Consider the following 23,385-nt stretch of genomic DNA (forward strand, 5'->3'; position numbering starts at 1 on the left):
CGCAAAAAACTTTAAGGAAGTATTATAATAAATTACTATTAAGTGTTATATTCCTACTGTTTTGCTAATGAATATGTTGGAAATGCTATTGTTGTTAAACCTGATCTCTTAACATTCAAATATAATCGCCATCGCCCTCTAGTGGGAAAAGCTAAGCAGAAAGCTTTTGCACGATGAAATGCCCTCTTTAGGTGGTAACAGCTTATAGACCCGCCTAGCAAGATTTTAACTTGCTCTCCTATTTGCCACAGAACAGATAATAATAGCCTAGAGTTTTCTTTCTTTTTTTTTTTTTTGTTGTTGTTATGTGGCTGCTGCTCTTATTTAGCCATTGATTTATACGCAGTCATCTTTATGTGTAAGAATTTTGGGCACTGCGAGAACCTCGCAAAGTAATATTTGCTTAATTTACGTTGAAGAGATCTTAACGATTTATAAAATTATAGCAAACCTTGAGTGTTTATAATTATGTGCGCCATATGCATACCAGTCAGGAAATTGAAAAGTGTCTGTTTCAATAAAAATATTCCGTAGTATATATCTGAACCATGTTAAAACAGAGATAAAGTATCTCTACGAATTATAAATATATATACTGTTGGCCCATACTCCTCATACAAGGACGCTATACAGAACAATAAGAGGCCTGCGACAGACCAGCAAGCATTTCAAAATTTCATCAAAAACATGCAGGTAAGAATAAATATGTTTTTTTAAAAGCTGTTTTGTGGTTGCTTGGTGCTGATTCGATGCTTCATAATTTGTTTCGTAATTATAAATTCAGAGCAATTTTTTGTCCAAACATTTGTATGCGTATGAAATGTATTTTTTATGGATGTAATATTTATTCATTTGAAAACATCACCCAAACGTCAGTCCTTAATAATCAGGTGGGCCTACACAATTGCATAAACATTCGCTCTCAATAACCAAAGACTGACATAGAATATCTTATAAACTTCAGTACATAATTCACAGATACACCTTGGTTATTGTGCTAGCTACAGGCCTCTTTAAGTGGTGACTTGATCGTTTACTAAGCTCAGAACTACAGTTTTTCATATAGTCTAATCATGAATAAATGTGGAGATCAGGACAATTGATAATTTTCAGTATAATCTAAAATGAATATTAGTTTAAAACCCTATCAACAGTTTAATTATTTACAAATATTCGTCTTTAAAAGGAATTTCGGTACATAGATATCTTTGACAACTTTCATCTGGACTATTCAGTGACTTCATATCTTAATCTTCATATCAAATCTTAAACATTTTGGCCTGGCATGGCCAAGCGCGTAAGGCGTGCGACTCGTAATCCGAGGGTCGCGGGTTCGCGCCCGAGTCGCGCCAAACATGCTCGTCCTCCCAGCCGTGGGGGCATTATAATGTGACGGTCAATCCCACTATTCGTTGGTAAAAGAGTAGTCCAAGAGTTGGCAGTGGGTGGTGATGACTAGCTACCTTCCCTCTAGTCTTACACTGCTAAATTAGGGACGGCTAGCACAGATAGCCCTGGAGTAGCTTTGCGCGAAATTCAAAACCAAAAACAAACTTATAGCATAATTTATTTCAAATACGAATATACGACTATTATAAGATTTCATTTTACATGTTTTTAAAATGTGCTTTCTCTATAGATAATTATTGTTGCATGCTTTAATAAAATGTTTAAGTTTTTTTTTTTTTGGAATTTCGCACAAAGCTACTCGAGGGCTATCTGTCACATTATAACGCCCCTACGGCTGAAAGGGCGAATATGTTTGGTGCGATCGGGATTCGAACCCGTGATTCTCGGATTAAGAGTCGAACGCCTTAACACACTTGGGCATGCGGGTCTTATTTTATGAGTTTAACGATTCACAGTGTATAAACCACTGATAGGTGGCTTACAGTCTGATGTGAATTTTTTAGAAAATCTTAGTTTCATAATTATTACTTGCTTGTTTTTAACAGAATACTATTTGCTTATTTTCAGAATACATTAATAATTAACCTGTTTATTTTTCGAATAAAAACTATATGCATTGTTTCACTGCTATTACAATGAAACTACAATATAAGAGAGTAATAATAAATGACCCCAAATGTTTTATCGAAAATAAATAATTTTAAGTATAAATTGAATTGACCTATTAAATCATTAACATTTTCTTTGATTGACATGGTATTTTAATAGACTAGATATACAAAATAAATGTTAATTAAAAATTAATTCAAGTATAATTAATTTATGCACACAAACTATTGTTTATTTTGTAAACAATTTGCATTATTTTCTTTTATTACTTTTTCAGCTGTTTAAGATAGCTGCACATAAAATATCTGTAGGTGCTATATTTGCAGTTAGACAGACTAAGAAAACCAGTGGAACTGGCCATAAACTGATAACTACCTGGATTCGACGGCTTGACACGCACATGAGAAAACAAACTTACAAACGCAGACCAAAACGTGCAAAAACATAGATAGCCGGCTTATCGCCTTCGTTGTCGAGACTGTAATTATGAACTTTCTCGTAAGTGAACAAACTGTTTGTGCACACAAGATCCTAAAGCACTGATTAGCGAACTCTGAACGCTGTTATTGTTATTCAAACAATTTTGACAATTTTGCGACAGGTCTTTAAGATATGGTTGAAAACGTTTCAGTACAGTTTTGAACGTGGAGAATATACATTCTATGGAATTTTCGTAATTACATAGATTATTTTGTTTTGGTTTGTTTTGAATTTCGCTCAAAGCTACACGCGGTCTATCTGCGCTAGCTGTCCCTAATTTAGCAGTAAGACTAGAGGGAACGCAGCTAGTCATCACCACCCACTGTCAACTCTTGAGCTACTCTTTTACTAACGAATAATGGGTTAAGATTTAAGAACTGTTTATGATATTTAAAACACATGTATACTTTTATTTAAATAACTGATGCTAATGTAATTGATATCTTCAGAGTTTTGTCTGGCAATCTTAACTAAGTAGCTAACTGATGGGTAAATATGAACTTAAGTGAGTAGTCAGCAGGAGCTTAACTAAGTAGTCAGTATGAGCATGAGTGAGTAGTGAATGTGAGTTTAACTGAATAGTCAATGTGAGTTAACTGAGTGGTGAATGTGACCTTAAATGAGTAGTCAATGTTAGCTTAACTGAGTAGTCAGTGAGCAGTCAATATGAACTTAACTGAGTGTTCAGCGCTAGTTTGAACTTAAATGAACTGACAATGTTTAAATGACCATTTATTCATAAAGCAACTTTTATCAAAGAAAGTTTGTGCTGCAAAAAAATGCGCGTCATTATGGATTCAGTTATTTAATATCATTTATTTCTGATATGAACAAATAATTATATTAATATTTAATCACTTCACACAGAAAAGCATTAACTAAATAACGATAAGTTAGCTGATGATGCTTTATCATCCGAATATCAAGAGGTAAGCCTATAGCAGTGTATTAGTTAATTGTCTTTTGTAAACGACTCAAACACAAAACATCGTTAAATTTCGTTATATGTTTGTCAGGATTGCGCCACAAAACACATTTTACTAAAATGTACATATTTTATTGTATATATGTATATAGTAATGTATTTTATATTTATATCTAGTGTTATGGTGCATGATAGTGATGACGAGGGCTGAGAACTTAATTCAGCCGGAATATTGACATCCTCACGTGTTAGTGTACTAACGTGTGATTATATCTCTATGTTTTTAAATAGGTAACTTTTCTCTTTATTTTTGACTGCTAACTACTTCCAGGAGTTCGTACTTAACGACTAATTAGTAAATTTAATGATAAAATATACTATGTACGTGTAAAATGCATACAAGCTTCATTTAAAATTGCCGAGATAACCTGCTTATCTTATTGTATTAACTCTACTTTCTACAGGCCTAACATGAAATCCACGATGCTTCTGACTTAATTATGAGAAGTTATGCTTATTATAACATAATCAAAGTTGGATATTTAAAATATGTGATGACAGCTATGCCTTAAGTTGCATGCTCAAGTAAACTACAAATCTGTATGGTCGTGGACGAGCTGCCCCAACAACCTACTGTTATTATGAAACAATGCCTTTAAAGTTTTGTGTACTGGACTTTCTTTGATTGCACCGACAGAGATATGCTGGACAGTCAAATTTAATAACCTACTTTTTAAAGGTCTTAGTAAGTATTTCACAACAATGGTTTCAAAATTTGCTTTTTCCAGGCTATTACGTTTAACACAGGCAAATGTTTCGGAATGTCGGTCTTCCACATTTCAAAATTAATGGTTTATTCATACCTGAATAAACAGTTAAATACTGTCACGACATATTAATACAGCATGAGAGTGGCTTTACATTCGGATATTATTATTATCTTATTTACAGTCATTTTAAATCATTACATAGGTATCTATCTGTGACACGATACACGTATATATATATATACCAATCTCCTCTTCGGTCAATGTTTTTTATGTAAACCAAGCATCTGATCACCTGCCATGTAAACTGAAATGCAAATAATTAGTCATACAGCTTATGCTTGTAAATAAAATTAGGTAAAAGTGACTTTAGAGTTTATCATTTTTCACCTCAACACAGAGAATGGTCACTGTCAACAGTAAAAGAAGCCTGCTACTCCTATGTAAGGTTTAAAATTAGTGTTGGTAAGGTCTTCTCAAATATCTCTCTGAAAGAACTGTTTCTAGTGGGCCTTGAGTTTCTAAACTCACACTATGCATGCTCGATGGGATTGAAGACCAGGGTACGTGCAGGTCAGTCCATTCGTTCAAACCCTTCTTTTCCTTCTAGGAATATATCGACGAGTTCCTTGCAGTGAAACCAACACATTAATATATTATCCTGAAATCAGAGGCAAATGTGCCAAAATATGGCAATATAAAAGGTCATAAGATGTAGAGTCCATAGTTTGTGGGATTAATGGCACCATTTCGTAGGATGTAAAGGTCAATACATCCAACAAGGCATGTCCCCGTTCTCACAAAGCCTTCAGTATTGTCACATAAATCAAGTCCCCGAAAAAAGAAACGTACTGGCTTGTAAGTGTCATATTATTGCATTCACACATGTGGCACTTTTACAAATACAAACACTATTTTCAACTGACATTTGACAATATTTGATGAAGAGCTTCCAAAACATTATAAAAAATATAATATGAAGCGTATATCGAGGACTGATCACGATGTGGTAATTTACATATCCAGTCACTTGCCCTCGGCTGTTTCTCGGTCTGTTATTACTGCGCGTAGCAATCCGGTTAAAGCGTGATTATTTGCAAGTACACATTGTACCTGGAATTAACCCAATGTGGAAGGGCTTCAAATGTAAAGTTTGTAAGACATATACTTTTAGTATATCGAAGAAACAGATTTTTTGTTAAAAGCAGGTTTAAAATACCAATGCTTTATACTTATTTTCTGTAATAGTTTATTGCACTAAAATAAAGTATTTATTCAGTTACAGTAGTCCATTGTTTATGACTCCTATATGTGCTTTATGAAATGTGCGTATATATATATTTGTATAATTATTTATAAACTACACGAAAAAATCAATATAAACAAAGATTTAGTACAAAAATTAAACAACCAGAGTATTGAAACATTATTCTATTCTAAATTAAAACAGTTATAATCTCAATAATGGGTGTTAGTAGAAACAGTTAAAAAGGAGATGAGCCACCAAGATGGTTGCCACCATAAACACGATTATGTTGATGTGGTTTCTTACAAAAATCTAAAAATCGTATTTATACCATTATATCTGATTACACATAGTTGAAATGCTATATTGTTTTGTAGAAAAATTGTAAGGTTCCCTAAACAAATGCCAAGGTTTTTAACTTTTTTTGCGCTAATATATCACAATATTATTTTAACCTTCACTGATTATATTCATAAGATCAGTTATATTTTATGGCTACTTTAAGTACTTATCCCTCAGACGGAAGTTATATAGCATCATGAATAATGAAAGGTTATGTTAGAAAGTGAAAAGTTGATTCTCTTATACGTAATTGTAAAAAATGGCCAATAAAAACTACAAAACAGAAAATGTGAAATTGGAAATTTGTATATATCTCCGCATGGACCCTATGAGCTTCCATACCAAATGTGGCAAAGATCCATCTAGAGGAGGTAAGTTAGTGGTAGAAAACTCTTACAAAAACCGCAAAAATAAAAGTTTGTAGGTATCACCCCATGGACTCAGAAAAAAACCTTCCTGTCAGATTTGATGAAGGCCGTCAAAAGGGCAGCGAGGTAGTGATAAAAAACGCAAAATACAAAACTGGAAATTTGTATGTATCTCTCAGTGAACATCCATACTAAATTTGGTAAAAATCTATATGCAGGGGGCGAAATAGTGATAAGAAACGCAAAACTCCTACATGAGCGGCAAAATAAAAAACTGAAAATTCGTACGTATGGACCTAATGAATCTTCATAAAAGGTAAAGATCCATCTTCACCCTTCAGAGTAGTTGCGTGGACAAAGAACAGGTAGCACGCACACATGTAACATTTTTACAAACACAAGAAAAACATTTGAAGATCTTTGATGAAGAACTTCTAAAATATTATAGAATGTAGTCGAATTTGTAATGAGCAATACCAAAAAATGTTATGGCACACGCATGGTATTGATGGTAATTAGCTCCAAAATTACGTATACGAACAATGACATGACCTGGTTTGAAATGGTTCTCTCTGTACTTTAGAATTTGTAATCGCCCCAAACGATGTGTAAATGGCGACTGTTTTTTTATGTATTTTAGAAGTAAGTACTTGCTCACTTACAAGTGCGACCTTTGAAATGTCACACTCCAATAATTGCTGTCAATCTAGTCTGTTTTTATCTTGTTCTATCCTAGCCGGGCTGTCGAACTGTGGAATGAGCAAAGCACGTCGTCGGCAATGGACATGATGAGCATAGTATGGTTGAGATACCATTATTATACATTTTTTCTAATTCTTATAAATCTCTAAAGGATCAACTAAAGAATGTAGTGTTTAAAAATATAATATGCCTAACACTAATGTCTTATGACAGGTATAATTAATTACAATCATGATTCTACAGGTTGTACAAGGCGTTCGTACTGTAAAAATAATTTTTGAACTAATTGTAATGCAAGGAAAATTTATGTTTGTTAAATATAAGATATTTATACTCCAAGTAGGACGTCGACTTTCTATACCAAAAAGACGACAGAAAGAATGTATAATAAGCTGAGAGAAGCATAACTTTCAACTACTATATACTTTATTATGATGATTTCAGCACTAAAACATGTATAAATTATTATATTCTTGTGTTAATCGTTAGCTGGATTAAAACTGAGCCTTCCTTATATTCTCTCTTCATTTTTCTTCGCCTTGCTTGAGAAACTATTGCTTAACTCATATCTGTTTGAACAGCACTTGTTTTATTTTATCAACCGAAAGTCTGGATGGAGATATATCCGTTTGTTTTGTAAATATGACACGATTTGCAAGCCTCTCACGATTCAATTAGAATTTTAAAATTAGGAGCAAATGTAAGTATGCCGAAGTTCATGACGTCCAAATTTAAAATTACCATTTACCATCTGCACCCAATTGTGGGAAGTTAATTGCTCTGAATGAAACGCGTGCGAAAGCAATCAAAAATGATTTGCAGAATAAAACAAGTTACAACAACCGGATCACACATGTCCTGTGGTTGGCAGTCTAAGCTTCACGGTACTTGCATACCTTCCACAGAAAGGACGAAGCAGAATGATTAGTATTCAGCTGTGTACATAACTTTTGTGTCCATTAAGTTAGTTTCTTTTGTTCTCAGCATTTTCTTACAGGAGTCGCTCCCCAGAATACAGAAATCTTGGACGGTAGGTGAAGTGTCATAGTCTTGTAAAGCATATCGAAGAATAGCCGAATATAGAGTGTTCTACGAATACTCTTTAACTGTTGAGCTCAAACAGTGAAAGCGGATGTAGGAATTATGTTCATGATTAGACAGTTTTGTATATGTATGATTATAAGAGGCATAACGAAGTATCCAGCTCACTGTATACCGCTCAAGTCAAGATAACGTACATATCACACAGCTTTTTCTCTTCTGTGCTGCTGAAGCATGCGTTCAATTACATAAAAGACTTGAAGATGGAATTGTCAGGGCATGAATTATAAAGCAAATTGCAATATCTTTTATTTGTAACAAATGTGTAACAAGTGTTTCTTTAACTTATGAGATAAAGTTTGGCAATATTTTTTTTTTCAGAATGCCAACAAATTCGCTGATCAAGTTATTACTAGAATTAGTGGAAGCTTTAAGGATACACTTCTACATCTAGCACATTCTTCAAACTTACCCTGTTTTTTTTTCACAATCCCATAAAAAATAAATTAAATTCATTTTTATTTCTAACTCCGCAAAGTTGGTATAAAAAATTAAAACTGTTTTTGAATTTATTAGTAAATAAAGTTGAGGCCACTAAAAGCCAATAAAAGCCACTGACTTGCTATTTCAACCGACCGGTAGCAGTTACTGCTACAGAAAAACTGTTGACTCCCACATCAGTAGTTTAAGGGTCCGGCAAGGCCAGGTGGTTAGTGTGTTCGACTAGTAATCTGAGGTGTTCTCAGTACGACTGGCATGGGTATTAAAACTTTAGTTAGAATAAAGTACAGAACAACATTTCGACCTTCCTAGATCATCTTCAGGTTAACAAAGAGGGTCGCGGGTTCGAATCCCCATCACAACAAACATGCCCGCCATTTCAGTCTTGGGGGCGTCATAAAATTACAATGAATCCCACTATTCGTTAGTAAAAGATTAGCCCAAGAGTCGACGGTGGGTGGTGATGAATAGCTGTCTTCCCTCTCGTCTTAAATTGCTAAGTTAGGGACGTCAAGCGTAGATAGCCCTCGTGAAGCTTTGCGCGAAATTAAATAAAAACAAACAAACAACCAACAGTTTAATTTAGCTCTCCTAACTAACCCTAATACTTCATGAGATGTAGGATTGATCATGAGCAAATTGATCTAATAACGGTATCAGGAAAAAACATCCACACTTACTTGTTGTGAAAACCTTTTCTTCTTCCGGAAAGTTAAAAAACAAAAAAGATCTCGCCCGTTTTGCCTCTTTTAACTCTCGTTATTGTATCAGTTTGCAGCTGAGGGAGTTCCCGGCTTGTGGTTTTGTAGTTTAATTTACTGTCGTCTGTATCAGTAGTGTTACCCTGGTTTTAGAAGCCACCTTCTTATCGGTGTCAATCATCACCAAGTGCCATGTTTTGTAACGTAGACGATCATGTCTCTCCACCTTTCCTAGTCCCAGGAACTTGTGTTCACACCAGTCAGCCTCTCTTTATGTAGCCACAAATTTTACAGTTGTTACCAAATGTTCCATTCACTTTCTCCTCTTCACGTGACCAAAGAATGCTGCTTGTCTTATTTGTACTTTTGTTATCAATGTTCTTTTATTCCTACTTGCTGTAAACATCACTTGTTTTCGATCGCATTAAGTGATTCTTTTTTTGTACATCAAGACTGGTTCCATGTAGCAGCTGAGAAATCTTTTCCGCACTTTCACTCTTATACCTTTGTCAGTCAATAACTTTTTATCTTCATAACTGTTGTCTTAGCCTGTTTTTGACCTCATTTTGTTATCTGCCATCTGATGTGATCCATGCCTCTAAGTATTTGAACTTGTAGATTTGATTGCGGAAGGTCTTATTTAATGATAAAGGGTATTTTGAACTAGTGACTTTCTTTAATATATTCATGGTTTCTGTTTTCTTGGTGTTTAAGCTGAGTCCCATATTTATGCTTTCTTTATTTAGAATGTCAAGTAAGAACTGTAGATATTTTTTACTTCCTGCAATTAATGCTGTGTCCATAAGCATATCTTATATTGTTTACATTAGCACTATGTTAACAGCGTATTTTATATTGTTTAAATTAACATTATGCCATCAGTATATGTTATGCTGTTTACATTAACACTGTGTCATCAGAGTATTATATATTGTTCACATTGTTGCCTCCAATACTCATGCCTGTATGTCTGCTATTTCTCTCATAATAATTACACAGTACAAGGAGAAAAGATCAAAGGATAACACACATCCACACATTCTTGATGGATTCCTCTTTTTATCTTCTGAAATTGGCAAGCTTATTTTCAACTCTGATTGCTGGGTTTTGCTCCCAAAATATATTTTTCATGATTCTCATATATTTACCATTTCAACCAATATTTTCAAGAATTCTTATTATGACTTCATGTCTCGCTTTGTCAAACGCCTTTGTATGATCTATGAAACAAAAATACAAATCTTGTTGTATTTGACTACACGCTGTATGATGGTCATCAAGATATAAATTGTATTGGTTTTGCCTTTATTTTCGAGAATTCACATTTTTCAGGTTTGATTCCGTTTCGTGCTCTCATCATAACTATTTTCGATAATATATTTATCAGATAACTTTTACGACTTAATGTTCAGTGCAGCTCACATTCAGGTGCACTTGGTTTATTTGGTAATGTTATGTACATTGATTTTAACAAGTCCGTTGAAATATGGGCTGTTTCGTAGATGTAATTTAAAAACTTGTAACCATATCAATACTAAAGTCATTTAATCCCTCAGCCATTTCAGGGATTTTTTCCACCTTTCATTTTCTTTATTGCATTTTTGCTTCTCCCTTCAAATTAGGACGGTTCTCAAGGTATTCCTTAATATAAAGTCTTCAATTAGGACAGGTCTCAAGGTATTCCTTAATATAAAGTTTTCAATTAGGACGGTTCTCAAGGTATTCCTTAATATAAAGTTTTCAATTAGGACAGGTCTCAAGGTATTCCTTAATATAAAGTTTTCAATTAGGACGGTTCACAAGGTATTCCATAATATAAAGTTTTCAATTTTTTCATCGTCATAAAGTTCCTTGAAATATTCTGAACACCTCCTTCTCCTTCCTTTGATTTTGGGCAGGCTATTGGTGAACATGTCCTTCTCCTACATACTCGGTCATTTCTCTTGTACATTACTTTTGTATCTTGATTGAATATTTCTTCTATCTCTTTGCAGCTGTCATTTACTCATACCTATTCCTCCTTTGTTTCCTTTCAGTTTTCTGATATTTCTTCATTTCTCCCTATTATTCCTGCTTTCTCTTCATTTGTCCATTAGATTCAAAACATTATCTGCCATCCATTTTTTTTTACTTCTTCTTTGAGCTGGTAGTATTATGTCTGTGACTACTTGGTTCATAGAATCTTTCAACAAATCCAATTGTTTCTCAACATCTCTAATCCTTCTAGCACCTTGAATTTGTTCTTTACTGCTAATATAAAATGTGCTTTGATTGCCGCTTTTGATTTCAGAAGTGTTGAGTTGGATATTTTTACTAGCTTTTTCATTTTCATCAGCTTTATTCTGATCTTAGTAAGCACTGGTTTATTATTACTGTTAAAATCAGCCATTTGTAATGCTTTGCATTTTAACATTGCATCGGTGTCAACAGCCACTTCAAAAACGTTTTTAAAGTATCTGGTTTAATTTATTAGTTTATTCTTTCATTAATACATCAGTCCAGTTATTAATTTTAAACCCCTTATTATTAATTATAATATTAATACGTACAAAATATCTTTTTAATTTCTATGTTTATAATTAATGTTTGTGAACATCAAATTTACAAAATAAAATTGTTGTTATCCCTAAGAGTATTAACTGTTCCTCTTATGCTAACTGCGTAGCGCAATATTTCTTTGGAATTTCAATTAAGTAAAATTTCAAATTTATTTTTCTTTGACAAATAGATCTACTTACGATATTATTAGAATATATTATTAACGTTTTAATATTACTAGAACATTAATAATCTGAATTGCTTTTATATATCCCATGTTGTTGTTTTATAGCAAGGCCAAAGAGGGCTATCCACTGAGCTCACAGAGGAGACTCGAACGGGTGATTTGAGAGTTGTAAATCCGTAGCCTTACTGCTGTACTAGTGGGGGGGGGCTTATATATTATCTAAAAAAACAATATATTACAGTCATACTCATTATTTAGACATAAAAGTATTTAGTGCTATAAGTGTAGGCTACGGTTTGTTGTCTTTTGCCCGCCACAATGAGCACATATTTACGTAGTATTTATATTGTTCATTTATTTTTCTCTATTATTCAGCAGGAAAGCTATTTAAGATGTTAAATATACGTAGGAAGCCAAACCTATCATTCCAATCACCCCTTATCACGGAGTTATACCGGTTTCTGCAAATACACCCTTCATCAACTGAATATCATGATATTATAATTTTGTCCTTCAAAGAATATTGCTGAATTTGTAGTAACAAGTACTGAAATATTTTCTCTCTGGAATTGATTATTTGATTTCTAGACTTAAATGAGTGTGTGTATTTGCTTATAGTAAAGCCACATTGGGCAATCTGCTGAGTCCACTGAGGGAAATCGAACCCTTTATTTTAGCGTTGTAAATCCGAAAACTTACCGCTGTAACAGTGGGGGACTAGACTTAAATACAATTGTTTTTACAAGAATGACTTTGGAATCTATTATAATGATACTCAGTTTTTGTTTATCCTCAAAATGCGTGTGTACATAATATAAATATGCATGAGTAAGAACATATTAAACGGTCCCCCGCTAGTACAGCTGTAAGTCTACGGATTTACAACGCAAAAATCAGGGGTTCGATTCCTCTCGGTGAACTCAGCAGATAGCCCTATGTGGCTTCTTTGAGCCACAATGGGCTCAATTCACACACACACAACAGATTTATTTGCTGATAGTAATGAGTACGGTAAAGTTTAGCCCTAAGTAAACTAGAGCAAACACGTACATAAATTAGTGTTAGTTTATCTCTTTATCAACTATAGGCTGTATTTAATTAAAGCTTAACTAATGTTGGGTCTATAGCAAGTGAACTTATAAATTTGCAAGTATAATTTTTTTCTGTTATTCTATAAATCCTGTATTTAAAGAAGTACTGTTGCAATAAAGATATTAATTAGAAAGCAACTGTTTACGGGTCTCTGCCTCCATAATAATATTCCATGTTATAAGATGCTACTAGAAATTAAAAACAAAATGACATGTTATATAATTAAACTGTTACAGGTTGTAACAATGTGCGCATATTCCTTTCTGTAGATTATCTTAACTGTGCTAAGCCTGTCTGTTTCCTCTTAACCACGTACCACGGTAATCTCAGATAAGGCTTAACATGGGCTAGTGGTTACGGCGCTCGATCTCCATTCAGCCAGACGCAGAACTCAAACCTGTCGCCGAATATGCTATATATGGCGTTGTTCATTCTCGAATGAGCTATGGCATTATTCAAATACCAACTATATTAACCAATACAAATCAAAAGACTAACAATTTTCATGTGTTTTTAGAATTCTGAGGTAATTATTAACACATAATGCATTTGTGTACAATACACTCGAATGTAAACTTCCGAACGCAGGACAATGTTCGTAGTAAAGGAGAAACACCGTAACAACGCAAAACCTTGCAGTGGGCATGCATTTGATTCGTAATATACGGGTCGCAGGTTCGAATCCCATTACCATACATACTCGCCCTTTCAGACGTAGGGTCATTATAATGTGTTGGTGATTCCCATTATTTGTTGGTAAAGAGTATTACAAGAGCAGAAAGTAGGAAGTATTAATCAGTGGTTTACTTCTAGTCTATAACTTCAAAATAAGCGCGGATAGCCCTCGAGGAGTTTTGTTCGATATTCAACAAATAAACCTCGGACTACACAGTTCGAATATTTAGCTAATAACCTGATTTATATGCCTGAGTATCTGTGTGTTCAGAATGAGGGGTCAAATGATATGTTAAATTACTTTAATACAGAGAGCACATCTGTTATATTTGTATTTAGTGGTGCTGATAAGTTAAATTCATGATGTTGTTGAAACAAGTATTCGAGTATTACTGTGCTTAAACTGCAACTCCGGCAAATAAATTTTATTTGTTCCATTCCCAACACAATCTATTTTTATTGACCTATCTTTATTAAAACTGTTTGTTTAATTTTTTTTCAACTCACTACTTTCACAATGCTGGTTGTAAATCATGGCTGATTGCTTTAAACGTAGAGAAAATATATCAGCTCATCATTTCATGTGAAACTTTCAGAATAAAATTATTGGACGTCCTATTCTCACCGTTGAGTTGGTCACAGAGATATCTTTTTACCTGGATATATATTTAATATTTAATATTCTAATTTTGTAAAAATGTGAAGTGATGGTCGCCGTAACACGAATTTTGACTAAAGTATTCTCTAAAGTGTTTTTTTTTTCAATAATAAATACATGTTTAATTTATTTTCGTCTTCTAATATATTCGTTATCAGGGACTTACGCTAAATGTTTGAAAGGAGAGTTTCTAATTTCTGAGATCAAAAGTCAACATATGTTGTACGAAGTACAATCAGCATGCAAAGCATGCTAAATTTACGGGGGCCTAAAGACATAATCCCCCAGAACATCTCTTAAAAGAAGGTGCTATGAGATTAAATCTGAAAGCAATTTCGCATGAAATGTGGCTAAAACAATAACATAACTGTTTGTGTATAATCTACAAACATCCAATGAAAAATAAACAAGTCATCTTTCTGTTGTAACACTGCATGGGAAGGTTAGAATAAATATATATATATATATATTGATAGTAATGTACTATACTATCTACATACAGAACAACTATTAAATGTTAGATAACATTACTATTTCATACAACTGTGTACAACAATAATAAGTTAGCTATTTAATCAACAGCTGTCATATACGTACATATTACGCACTACTGAAATATCATCTTAGCATGCTTTATTCTTCTGGGTGATTTTTCACAAATAACTCGCACTCAGATTCAATATTGATAGTAGTGTCATAATGATTATGACACTATATTAAAAGCTAGAGTACGCGGTCTTTTTTTCGGTTTTGTATACACATCAGATTCAATAATTTCCTGATGTGTACATTATTGAACCTAGCAGATGCCTGACGTTCACTTGCTTGTTTTTGTTTGTGTTTGAATTTCGCACAAAGCTACTCGAGGGCTATCTGTGCTAGCTGTCCCTAATTTAACAGTGTAAGACTAGAGGGAAGGCAGCTAGTCATCACCATCTACCGCCAACTCTTGGGCTACTCTTTTACCAACGAATAGTGGAATTGACCGTCACGTTATAACGCGGCTGAAAGGGCGAGCATGTTTGGTGCGACCGGGATGCGAACCCGCGACCCTCAGATTATGAGTCGCACGTCTTAACACGCTTGGCCATGCCGGGCCCCTCCTAACATTCACATGAACATGAACTTAGTTTTAGTGTGTCAAAGAATTTCACCAGCATAAAGACATTTGGTTCACTGAAGCATGTTTTTAAGCAGTCAGCCAGTATCTGGGGCGTGTCCTGTGAAGGTATAATAAATTATTTTGTCTTGCTTTATCAGAAAAATTAGGTTATATCTAAACCGTTGTATACCATGAGCAGCTTTTCCCGAGCAACTCCCGCGGACATGCATGATTATATCTATATACACTACTGGCAAAAAAAAAGGCCAATGAACATAAAGACAAAATATGCATTTTGCGTTGTTAGACTCAACCACTTATTTGAGTAGAGCTTCGAAGGATGAAAATAGGAAAATGGAAAAAAAAACAATTTAGCATTTAATACGGAAAATGTGAACACTGTGAAATTAGCCTAAATATTAGCTGGTCAAAAGTTTAAGACCATACCAAAAACAAGTCCTAAACAGGGTAGGAAATGCCCAACAAGAGGTCTCAGTAGTGAGTTGCACGGCCGCCATTGCGAATAACTTCAAGCATTCGCTTTGGCATGGTCGACATAAGCCTTTACAAAAGGCTGGCTGGAATGTTATTACAAGTGGTGAAGATGACTTCACGAAGATCATGCACTGTTTGGAATTGACGTCCATTTCTATAGACTTCCCTTGTCATCTACCCTCAAACATTTTCAATGGGGTTTAGTTCAGGCGAACACACTGGATGATCCAAAAGAATCACGTTATTTGCCATGAAAAAGTCCTTTGTCCTGCGGGCATTGTGGATTGCAGCGTTGTCCTGCTGAAATATCCACACAAGCGAGGGCCTTCAGTCAATAAGGATGCTCTCTCCAACATGCCAATCTAGCCAGCTGTGTTTGACGCCCCTGTATAACCTGAAGCTCCATTGTTCCATGGAAGGAAAAAACACCCCAGATCATGATGAAACCTCCTCCACTGTGTCGTGTATAAAATGTCTCCGATGGGATATCCTTATCGTGCCAGTAACGTTGGAAGCCATCTGGGCCATCCAGGTTAAATTTTTTTCTCATCAGAAACAAAACCTTTTTCCACTTTACTACGTCCCATGTTTGGTGCTTCTCAGGAAAGTTTAACCGAGCTGTTTCGTGGTGTGGAAGGAGGCGTGGCCTTTGAAGACTTTTACGGTTTTTAAAGCCTTTCTCTCGTAGATGCCGTCTTATTGTTTTTGAGCTGCATTCTGCGTCCCTAAGGGCCTTAATCTGGTTCGACGATCGGCTGGTTTCTTGCCGGACAACCCTTCGAATCCTCCTGCTCAACGCCAGCGAAATTTTACTGGGCCGACCACTTGGAATTCTCGTTCCGTATCTCTCAGGGTCTTTTAAGAAATTTGCAACAGTAGTTTTACTCTGCCCGATCTCATCAGCGATGGCACGTTGAGAGAGACCTTGCTTTTGCAGCTCGACAATTCTGCCACGTTCAAACTCTGTCAACTTTTTAGCCGTTGCCATGTTTTTACCCAATGTACACAGGAGATGTCAGTGGGTGATGTTTACAACACTAATGCTTGAACACAAATGACTAAATTTCGTTACGTGTTTACCGATTAACGTTTTGTTTCAGTATGGTCTTAAACTTTTGACCAGCTAATATTTAGGCTAATTTCATAGTGTTCACATTTTCCCTATTAAATGCTAAAAAGTTTGTTTTTTATTTTCCCTTTTCTTATTTTCATCTTTCGAAGCTCTACTCAAATAAGTGGTTGAGTCGAACAATGCAAAATGCATATTTTTTCTTTATGTTCATTTGCCTTAAGATTTGGGCCAACAGTGTATAAATATACTGGATGAATATTCACCGAAACGATTTCTTAATTCTTGTAAAGAAGCCAGTGAATGAAGTTGTGTGGTAGAATACATTATATTTTAACAGCCTGAGAAGGCACTCTGTATAACTACAGCTACAACAACAAAAATAACATAAACACTATGTTATTTAAGTGTGCACAAAATAAGCATACCCTAAAACAATTGTTAAATTAAGCATATATTGCAACACTTTCATATATTAGCACAAAGTCAGACCTAAGATCAGGTATTGCTATTCAATAGTGCTTTTTTATGTTACCAATATTATCTTAGTAATTTAATCAGTGTAGTGATTTATATTTGTAAACTTATGATGTTCTATTGAGAAACGATCCATTGAATATGAGCTACACTTTTTATTAAGATCATTTTGCACATATTTCCCGCCAGAAACGACGGAGAACCTCCTGACTACAAGTTTCATATATTATTGAAATATTAATAGTGAGCCACATGAACTCGTCAGATTTTTTGTAGTAAACTGTTTTCCCTCTAAGTGTATCAGTAATAAGCTTGCCAACTTATGTCGCTAATATTCATCTTAAATCTTGATGACGAGAAAACCACTTGAAATAAAAATGTATCTCCCTCAGAATCACTGGTATAGGTATTAACACTTTTACTAATGAAGCAGAGAACAACGTTTCGATCTTTCTAGGTCATCTCCAGGTTAAACTAGGAAGGTTAAAACGTTGTTCTCTACTTTATTAGTAAAAGTGTTAATACTCATACCATCCGTTCTGAGATACATTCGTCTGAAACGTTTAACACTAAATTAAAAACTATACTTTAACAGTTTTTCAAAATGGTTCAAACATGTATGGTAAATAATCAACAATGTATATATATATATATTAGTTACACCTAATGAATTCATACAAGTGGTTTTTCAAAAACATAAGGAATTTTTATTTTATTTTATTTTAATGTTTATATTTCATTTTAAAACCAGTACGAACGACATTACCAAAGAACACAATAAATCTTAATAGAATTTGCACTTGATATAAATAGTAATGATAGATAATTAATAAGTTATTTCTGGATTCCAAATCTTCACAAGTTATACTATAAATACAAATTTATAGGTGAAGCTAGAAAAAAATACTAAAAAAAAAAAGTTTCATTTTAATGAGTAAAAGTTTGAAATACGTCATAGAACATTTCAAGAAATATTGTAGCATTTTAAAATAAAGGACCGGTTTTAATCCATATATAATTATTGAACATACTTGTAATGTAAACAATAGTTAAACTCCATCAAACACTGATTTCAGCAACTTTTCGACTAATTTCCTCTATCCTTACACGAAATCAATGAAATCTTAAGTCTGCAATCAATAGCTTTTTTAACAACGAAGGAAAGTTAATGATTTACATAGGTGACACTTAACGCTTCTTTCATAATGCTCATCATAAAAACTATTATTTTTACACTGAATGGATCTTTACAAAAACAATATTTTTATTTTACTTAAGAAAGCAGCTATCTTTACGACTTGGTTCCCACGTCTTTAAAAAACACAAGATAAACCAGTGGGTGGAAACTTCAATCTACAAATAGCACACTTACTTTTTGTTGAACCGTAATATTAATGCGTCTTCACAACAAAGGGCCCGGCATAGCCAGGTGGTTAAGGCACTCGACTCGTAATTCAAGGCTCGAGGGTTCGAATCCCCGTCGCACCAAACTTGATCGCCCTTACAGCCGTAGGAGCATTATAATGTCACGGTCAATCCTATTATTCGTTAGTAAAAGGATAGCCCAAGAGTTGGCGGTGGATGGTGATGACTAGCTGCCTTCCCTCTAGTCTTACACTGCTAAATTAGGGACGGCTAGCGCATATAGCCCTTGTGTAGCTTTGCGCAAAATTAAAAACACACAAAGAAACAAACACAACAAAGACTTTACGAAGTCACAGATCGTGCAGATATAGAGGTGACATACCAAAGCTAAACCTGTCAATGTTTCTTGTCAAAACCAAAACATGTCTACACGACATGTCTATTACAATAGGAAAAAAAACTCAACAAGTACAAACGAAGCACACTACCTCAATTTAAATATTATTGTAAATTTCAAATACTCTCCTTAAAGATTTACAGAAAAACAGATTCTACATATCCTGATACAAACATCTCAAAATAAATATACTATGATGTTTAACTGTCGCAGCTGATCTGATTTGCTAGTATTTGTTGTAATTTGGAAGGTTTTATAGAGAGGAATAAAACGCTAACACTAAAAAGTTTGAGTAAAGGTTTTCTTTCAACAAATTAAACACTGCCTATTCTTTCTAAATTTTTGTGGCCATCACAATCTATTTTTAATTTTTTTATGACTCGATAATCTCGCCATTTTTTATATAATTTTATATAAGGATATTCTGAAAAATTACTTTCTATTAATTGAATGTTTTCGGATTATGCGTAGCTTCTTCATATTTACCTTAGGTGATCTAACACACACATAAGTACCCGCCTTTCAAAAATTATTTTATTCAACTCTGGCACAAATTATTCTGAGCCATTTGTTTTCCATTGTGTGGTCGTTGACTCAGTATGAGTCGCATTATTAACGTAGTTAATCCGTGATATAAATAGGTTTTTCATCATAGACGTATGTACTCAAAGGCAAGTCTAATTACTTAACAAATTACACTTTTATGCTGGGTCAAGAATTTACATTGGTGTAGTTATTGACCCTGTATATATCACGTAGTTAACATAGTCAGTATAGGATATAAATAGCTTTCGCTCTCCTGATCATAGATATTTTGCCCCAAATGTAAACATTTATTTCATCATATAAACTTAAAACCACATGTGTTATCCCTAATTATCTGTTATTTATAGCTCTCATCAAATCTTATACTACGTGTTTTTTGTTGTTGTTTTTTATTTCCACTTTTAAGACTGGTCACCTTTGGTTTGTTCACTTCATGAACCTCTTCAAGGTATGACCGTTAAGCGTATTCACCTACTGATTAAAACACGTAGACCCCTTCTAGTTGGCGAGAGAGAGCATTATATATATATATAAATATATTATTATATAAATGTAAATATATTAATATATATATATATAAATATATAGAGAGTCTTATAACGCTAAAGTCCAGGTTTCGATACTCATGATGGGCACAGCACAAATATCCATTGTGTAGCTTAAAGCTAACAACAAACTAATTTGTAAATATTTATTTAGGTTTTTATTTTATTTATACTTGAGATATGGTTATAGTTTACCAGTCTTTACCAACGTACCGCAACCATTTTCTCTCTTTACAAATTGAGAAAATGTGTTACATACTTCATATGTTTCTTTCATGAAACTATATATGTATTCATGTGTTCGTTTCTGTAAGGACCGAATCGTTAAGTCATGACGGGCTCCACCTACATAACCACACCCGCGTAATTCCACGACTGAATTCCGAGCTTATAAGCAATATGTCACCACGCCCATCAGACCTTATTTAGAAGACTTACATTCCACCTCTAGACAGCGTGGACTCCACAAAGCCCATTGATTCGAATATACAGGTGTAAAAAGATACGACAAAAGTCATTAAGTTCTTCTTGTAAACATGAACTCTACAAAATCCATTGATTCGAATATACAGGTGCAAAAGACACGACTCTTTATTTACGACTAGAATCTGACTTTTTGTGCTAGGTCTGATAACCATATCGTCTTCCTACGTCTGTTTCCCAAGAAGTGAAGTTTACGACACCTGATCTGTTTGGCGAATCTACTTTTTCCTTTGTATATTTATCAAAGAACAAAGCTTGCATTTTCTGCCATGTGTAATGATCTTTTCTGTTTGTCTGGTTATCAAGAAGAAAAGCCGTAACTTTTGTATGTCCAAATAATAACTGATTTGTCCTTGTTAAGTCAATTGGCGTTACATCCCAGTTGTTCTTCATCTGATATAGGAGCTAAACTAAATTCAAATTAATTTATAATTAAAATTCATATGTCTTTGAATAAATACTTTGAAACGGTAACACATCATAAACGTTGGTACTGTAAAAAAATTGTTCGTTCATTTGTTGAATTTCAAACTGCGCTTATTTTGAAGTTATAGACTAGAGACAAGGCAGGTAGCCAATACCACCCACCGCCAACTTTTGTGCTACTCCTTTACCAACGAATAGTGGGATTGACCATTACTTGCAAGAACGAATATGTTCATCGGTGAAAGCATTCTGACCCACTACCCGAAAATTGCGAATCGAGTGCCCACTTTATGACGGTTTTCTATTATTAGAGTAGTTCCCCTCCATTACGAATATGAAAAGCTTATTATACATGAATTGCCTAATGAAAATACTTGGTCGTATGCAATAATTATTTTCAAATTGTGACGTAGGCTTTGAATATTTTGGTGGGTAATGATTACTATGGTTGACATTTAAATAATGCTGTTTAGCTCATTTAGAAATCAACAACTTCTAACAGAGTTATAGAGAGAAGTAACTGGTCTAATTGCCTTAAGTGCATTTACCATGGATTGTTAAATTATTACATACAACATCATATATACCAGATATAGCTATAGCGATCGCTATAGAGAAACAACTTCCGGACAATTTTCAGCTTCGATTCAATGTATCCTTCCATATTAATTCCTTTATCTCAGGTGACAAAACAGATTGTTTTCTTCTAAAGAAACCATTCTGTATAAATGGCGTAACTTACAGACAGGTGCGTAATTGAATTTAACATAATAACATATGGATGGATAGGGACTTACGGACCACCCTGTAGTTTTACATGTATTAACAAATAATAAAATGTAATGACAAGTACCGTTTACAGTTAACAATTTGTAAAGAGAGCTGCCATTTACAAGTAATACTTAGTAAACCCTAGATTATTTCTGGCTTACACATCACAATTTGATGTTCACTCATTGTCCAGAAAGTTTGTGTATTTTTAGAACGTTTTGTAATTTATTAAAACACTCAGTATACCCTTCATAAATATTTTTTGTGCTAAGTATTTTGTAATCTTCACTGTTTGTTCAGAAGTACACCTCAAAAAAAGTTGGTTTATTTTCTCTGTTTCAAAACTTCACGCAAACTTACATAAGGCTTATCTTCTTATAGACGTCCCTATTTCCGAACTGATAAAGCAGACAGAGAGCACTTAGTTAACAGCGCCCATCATCTACACCTATGCTTTTCTTGTCTGATCGAATATTGAAACTTGACTGTTATTCTTATATCACACTAACGGCCTCAAAGTGCAAAGTGAATTTTGGCGGAACCGGGTCACGAAGCATGAATCACAAATATCTCACATCTACAAAAAACATAATATAATATTCACTCCCCTACAAAAAGTACAAGTTCATTAAAGGCATAGTGTAGCAGTTTTACTAATGTTGTTTTCTGTACGATATCTTATTTATTTTGAAAGTTCTCAACTTAGAGCTTATTCTACTACATTTGCTCTATCCTCTCTATGCTCTTTCGGTAGTTTCATTGATGTATTGGCCCATAGTGACAAGATATCTGATACTTACATGCTATCGACCTGACATTCGCATGAGAAGATTGGTATGGCTGGTATAACTAGAGAGTGTAACGTGTTTTTTAAGTTTTTGTACTTGAGAAATAACTAATTTAAAAAGTAATTGGATGATTCTTGTCGCGGATTTACTATTATATATTTATATTAATACCGATGTTTGTTTCAATTAAATATATATTTAGAAATGCATGTAAGTTATACTGTTAAATGTGTATTGGAAAATTCCCGCCTATTCACTAAATTTGTAGAATATTCTCGTGCGTAAGAATCAACAACTCGTGTGTACGTAAATACTAGTAATTGCCAGTATCGTTTCCTTAGCTGAAATTTCTTTAAACTCTCCTCCTCAGCTCATAACTTTAACCAACACAATGTGTCAAGAGACGGTATATATTGTTAGCTTCCCATTAAGTGAATTGTACCTAACTCAGAATTAATTCGTACATCGTGAACCCTCCATAACATATCAAGGAAATTCCAGATCGGACAGAAAGAAGACTCAATACTGTTTGTAAGTTTGAAAAACTTTTGTATGTAAAGTCATTATTTGTAATAACTATTTTCAAGAACCTTTATGATAAATTGTATCATTGTTTGTATGTTAAAATATATTTGTATTAAAAAAAGAAAACTGCTTGTATCAGTCTTGTTGACAAATA

At 34.0% G+C, this 23,385-nt stretch overlaps 1 protein-coding gene across 1 annotated transcript in view; it reads left to right on the plus strand.

Moving 5' to 3' along the window:
* Positions 1-395: 395 nt before the first annotated feature.
* Positions 396-23,385, plus strand: part of LOC143226177 (transcription factor Sp9-like) — a 128,820-nt gene continuing 105,830 nt past the window's right edge. The window contains exon 1 of the mRNA XM_076456776.1: positions 396-693. Within this exon, the coding sequence (XP_076312891.1) occupies positions 688-693 (6 nt within the window). The 5' untranslated portion in view covers positions 396-687. The remainder of the gene's footprint in view (positions 694-23,385) is intronic.

The sequence above is a fragment of the Tachypleus tridentatus genome, chromosome 9 (assembly GCF_004210375.1).
Source record: "Tachypleus tridentatus isolate NWPU-2018 chromosome 9, ASM421037v1, whole genome shotgun sequence".
NCBI classification, from domain to species: Eukaryota; Metazoa; Arthropoda; class Merostomata; order Xiphosura; family Limulidae; genus Tachypleus; species Tachypleus tridentatus.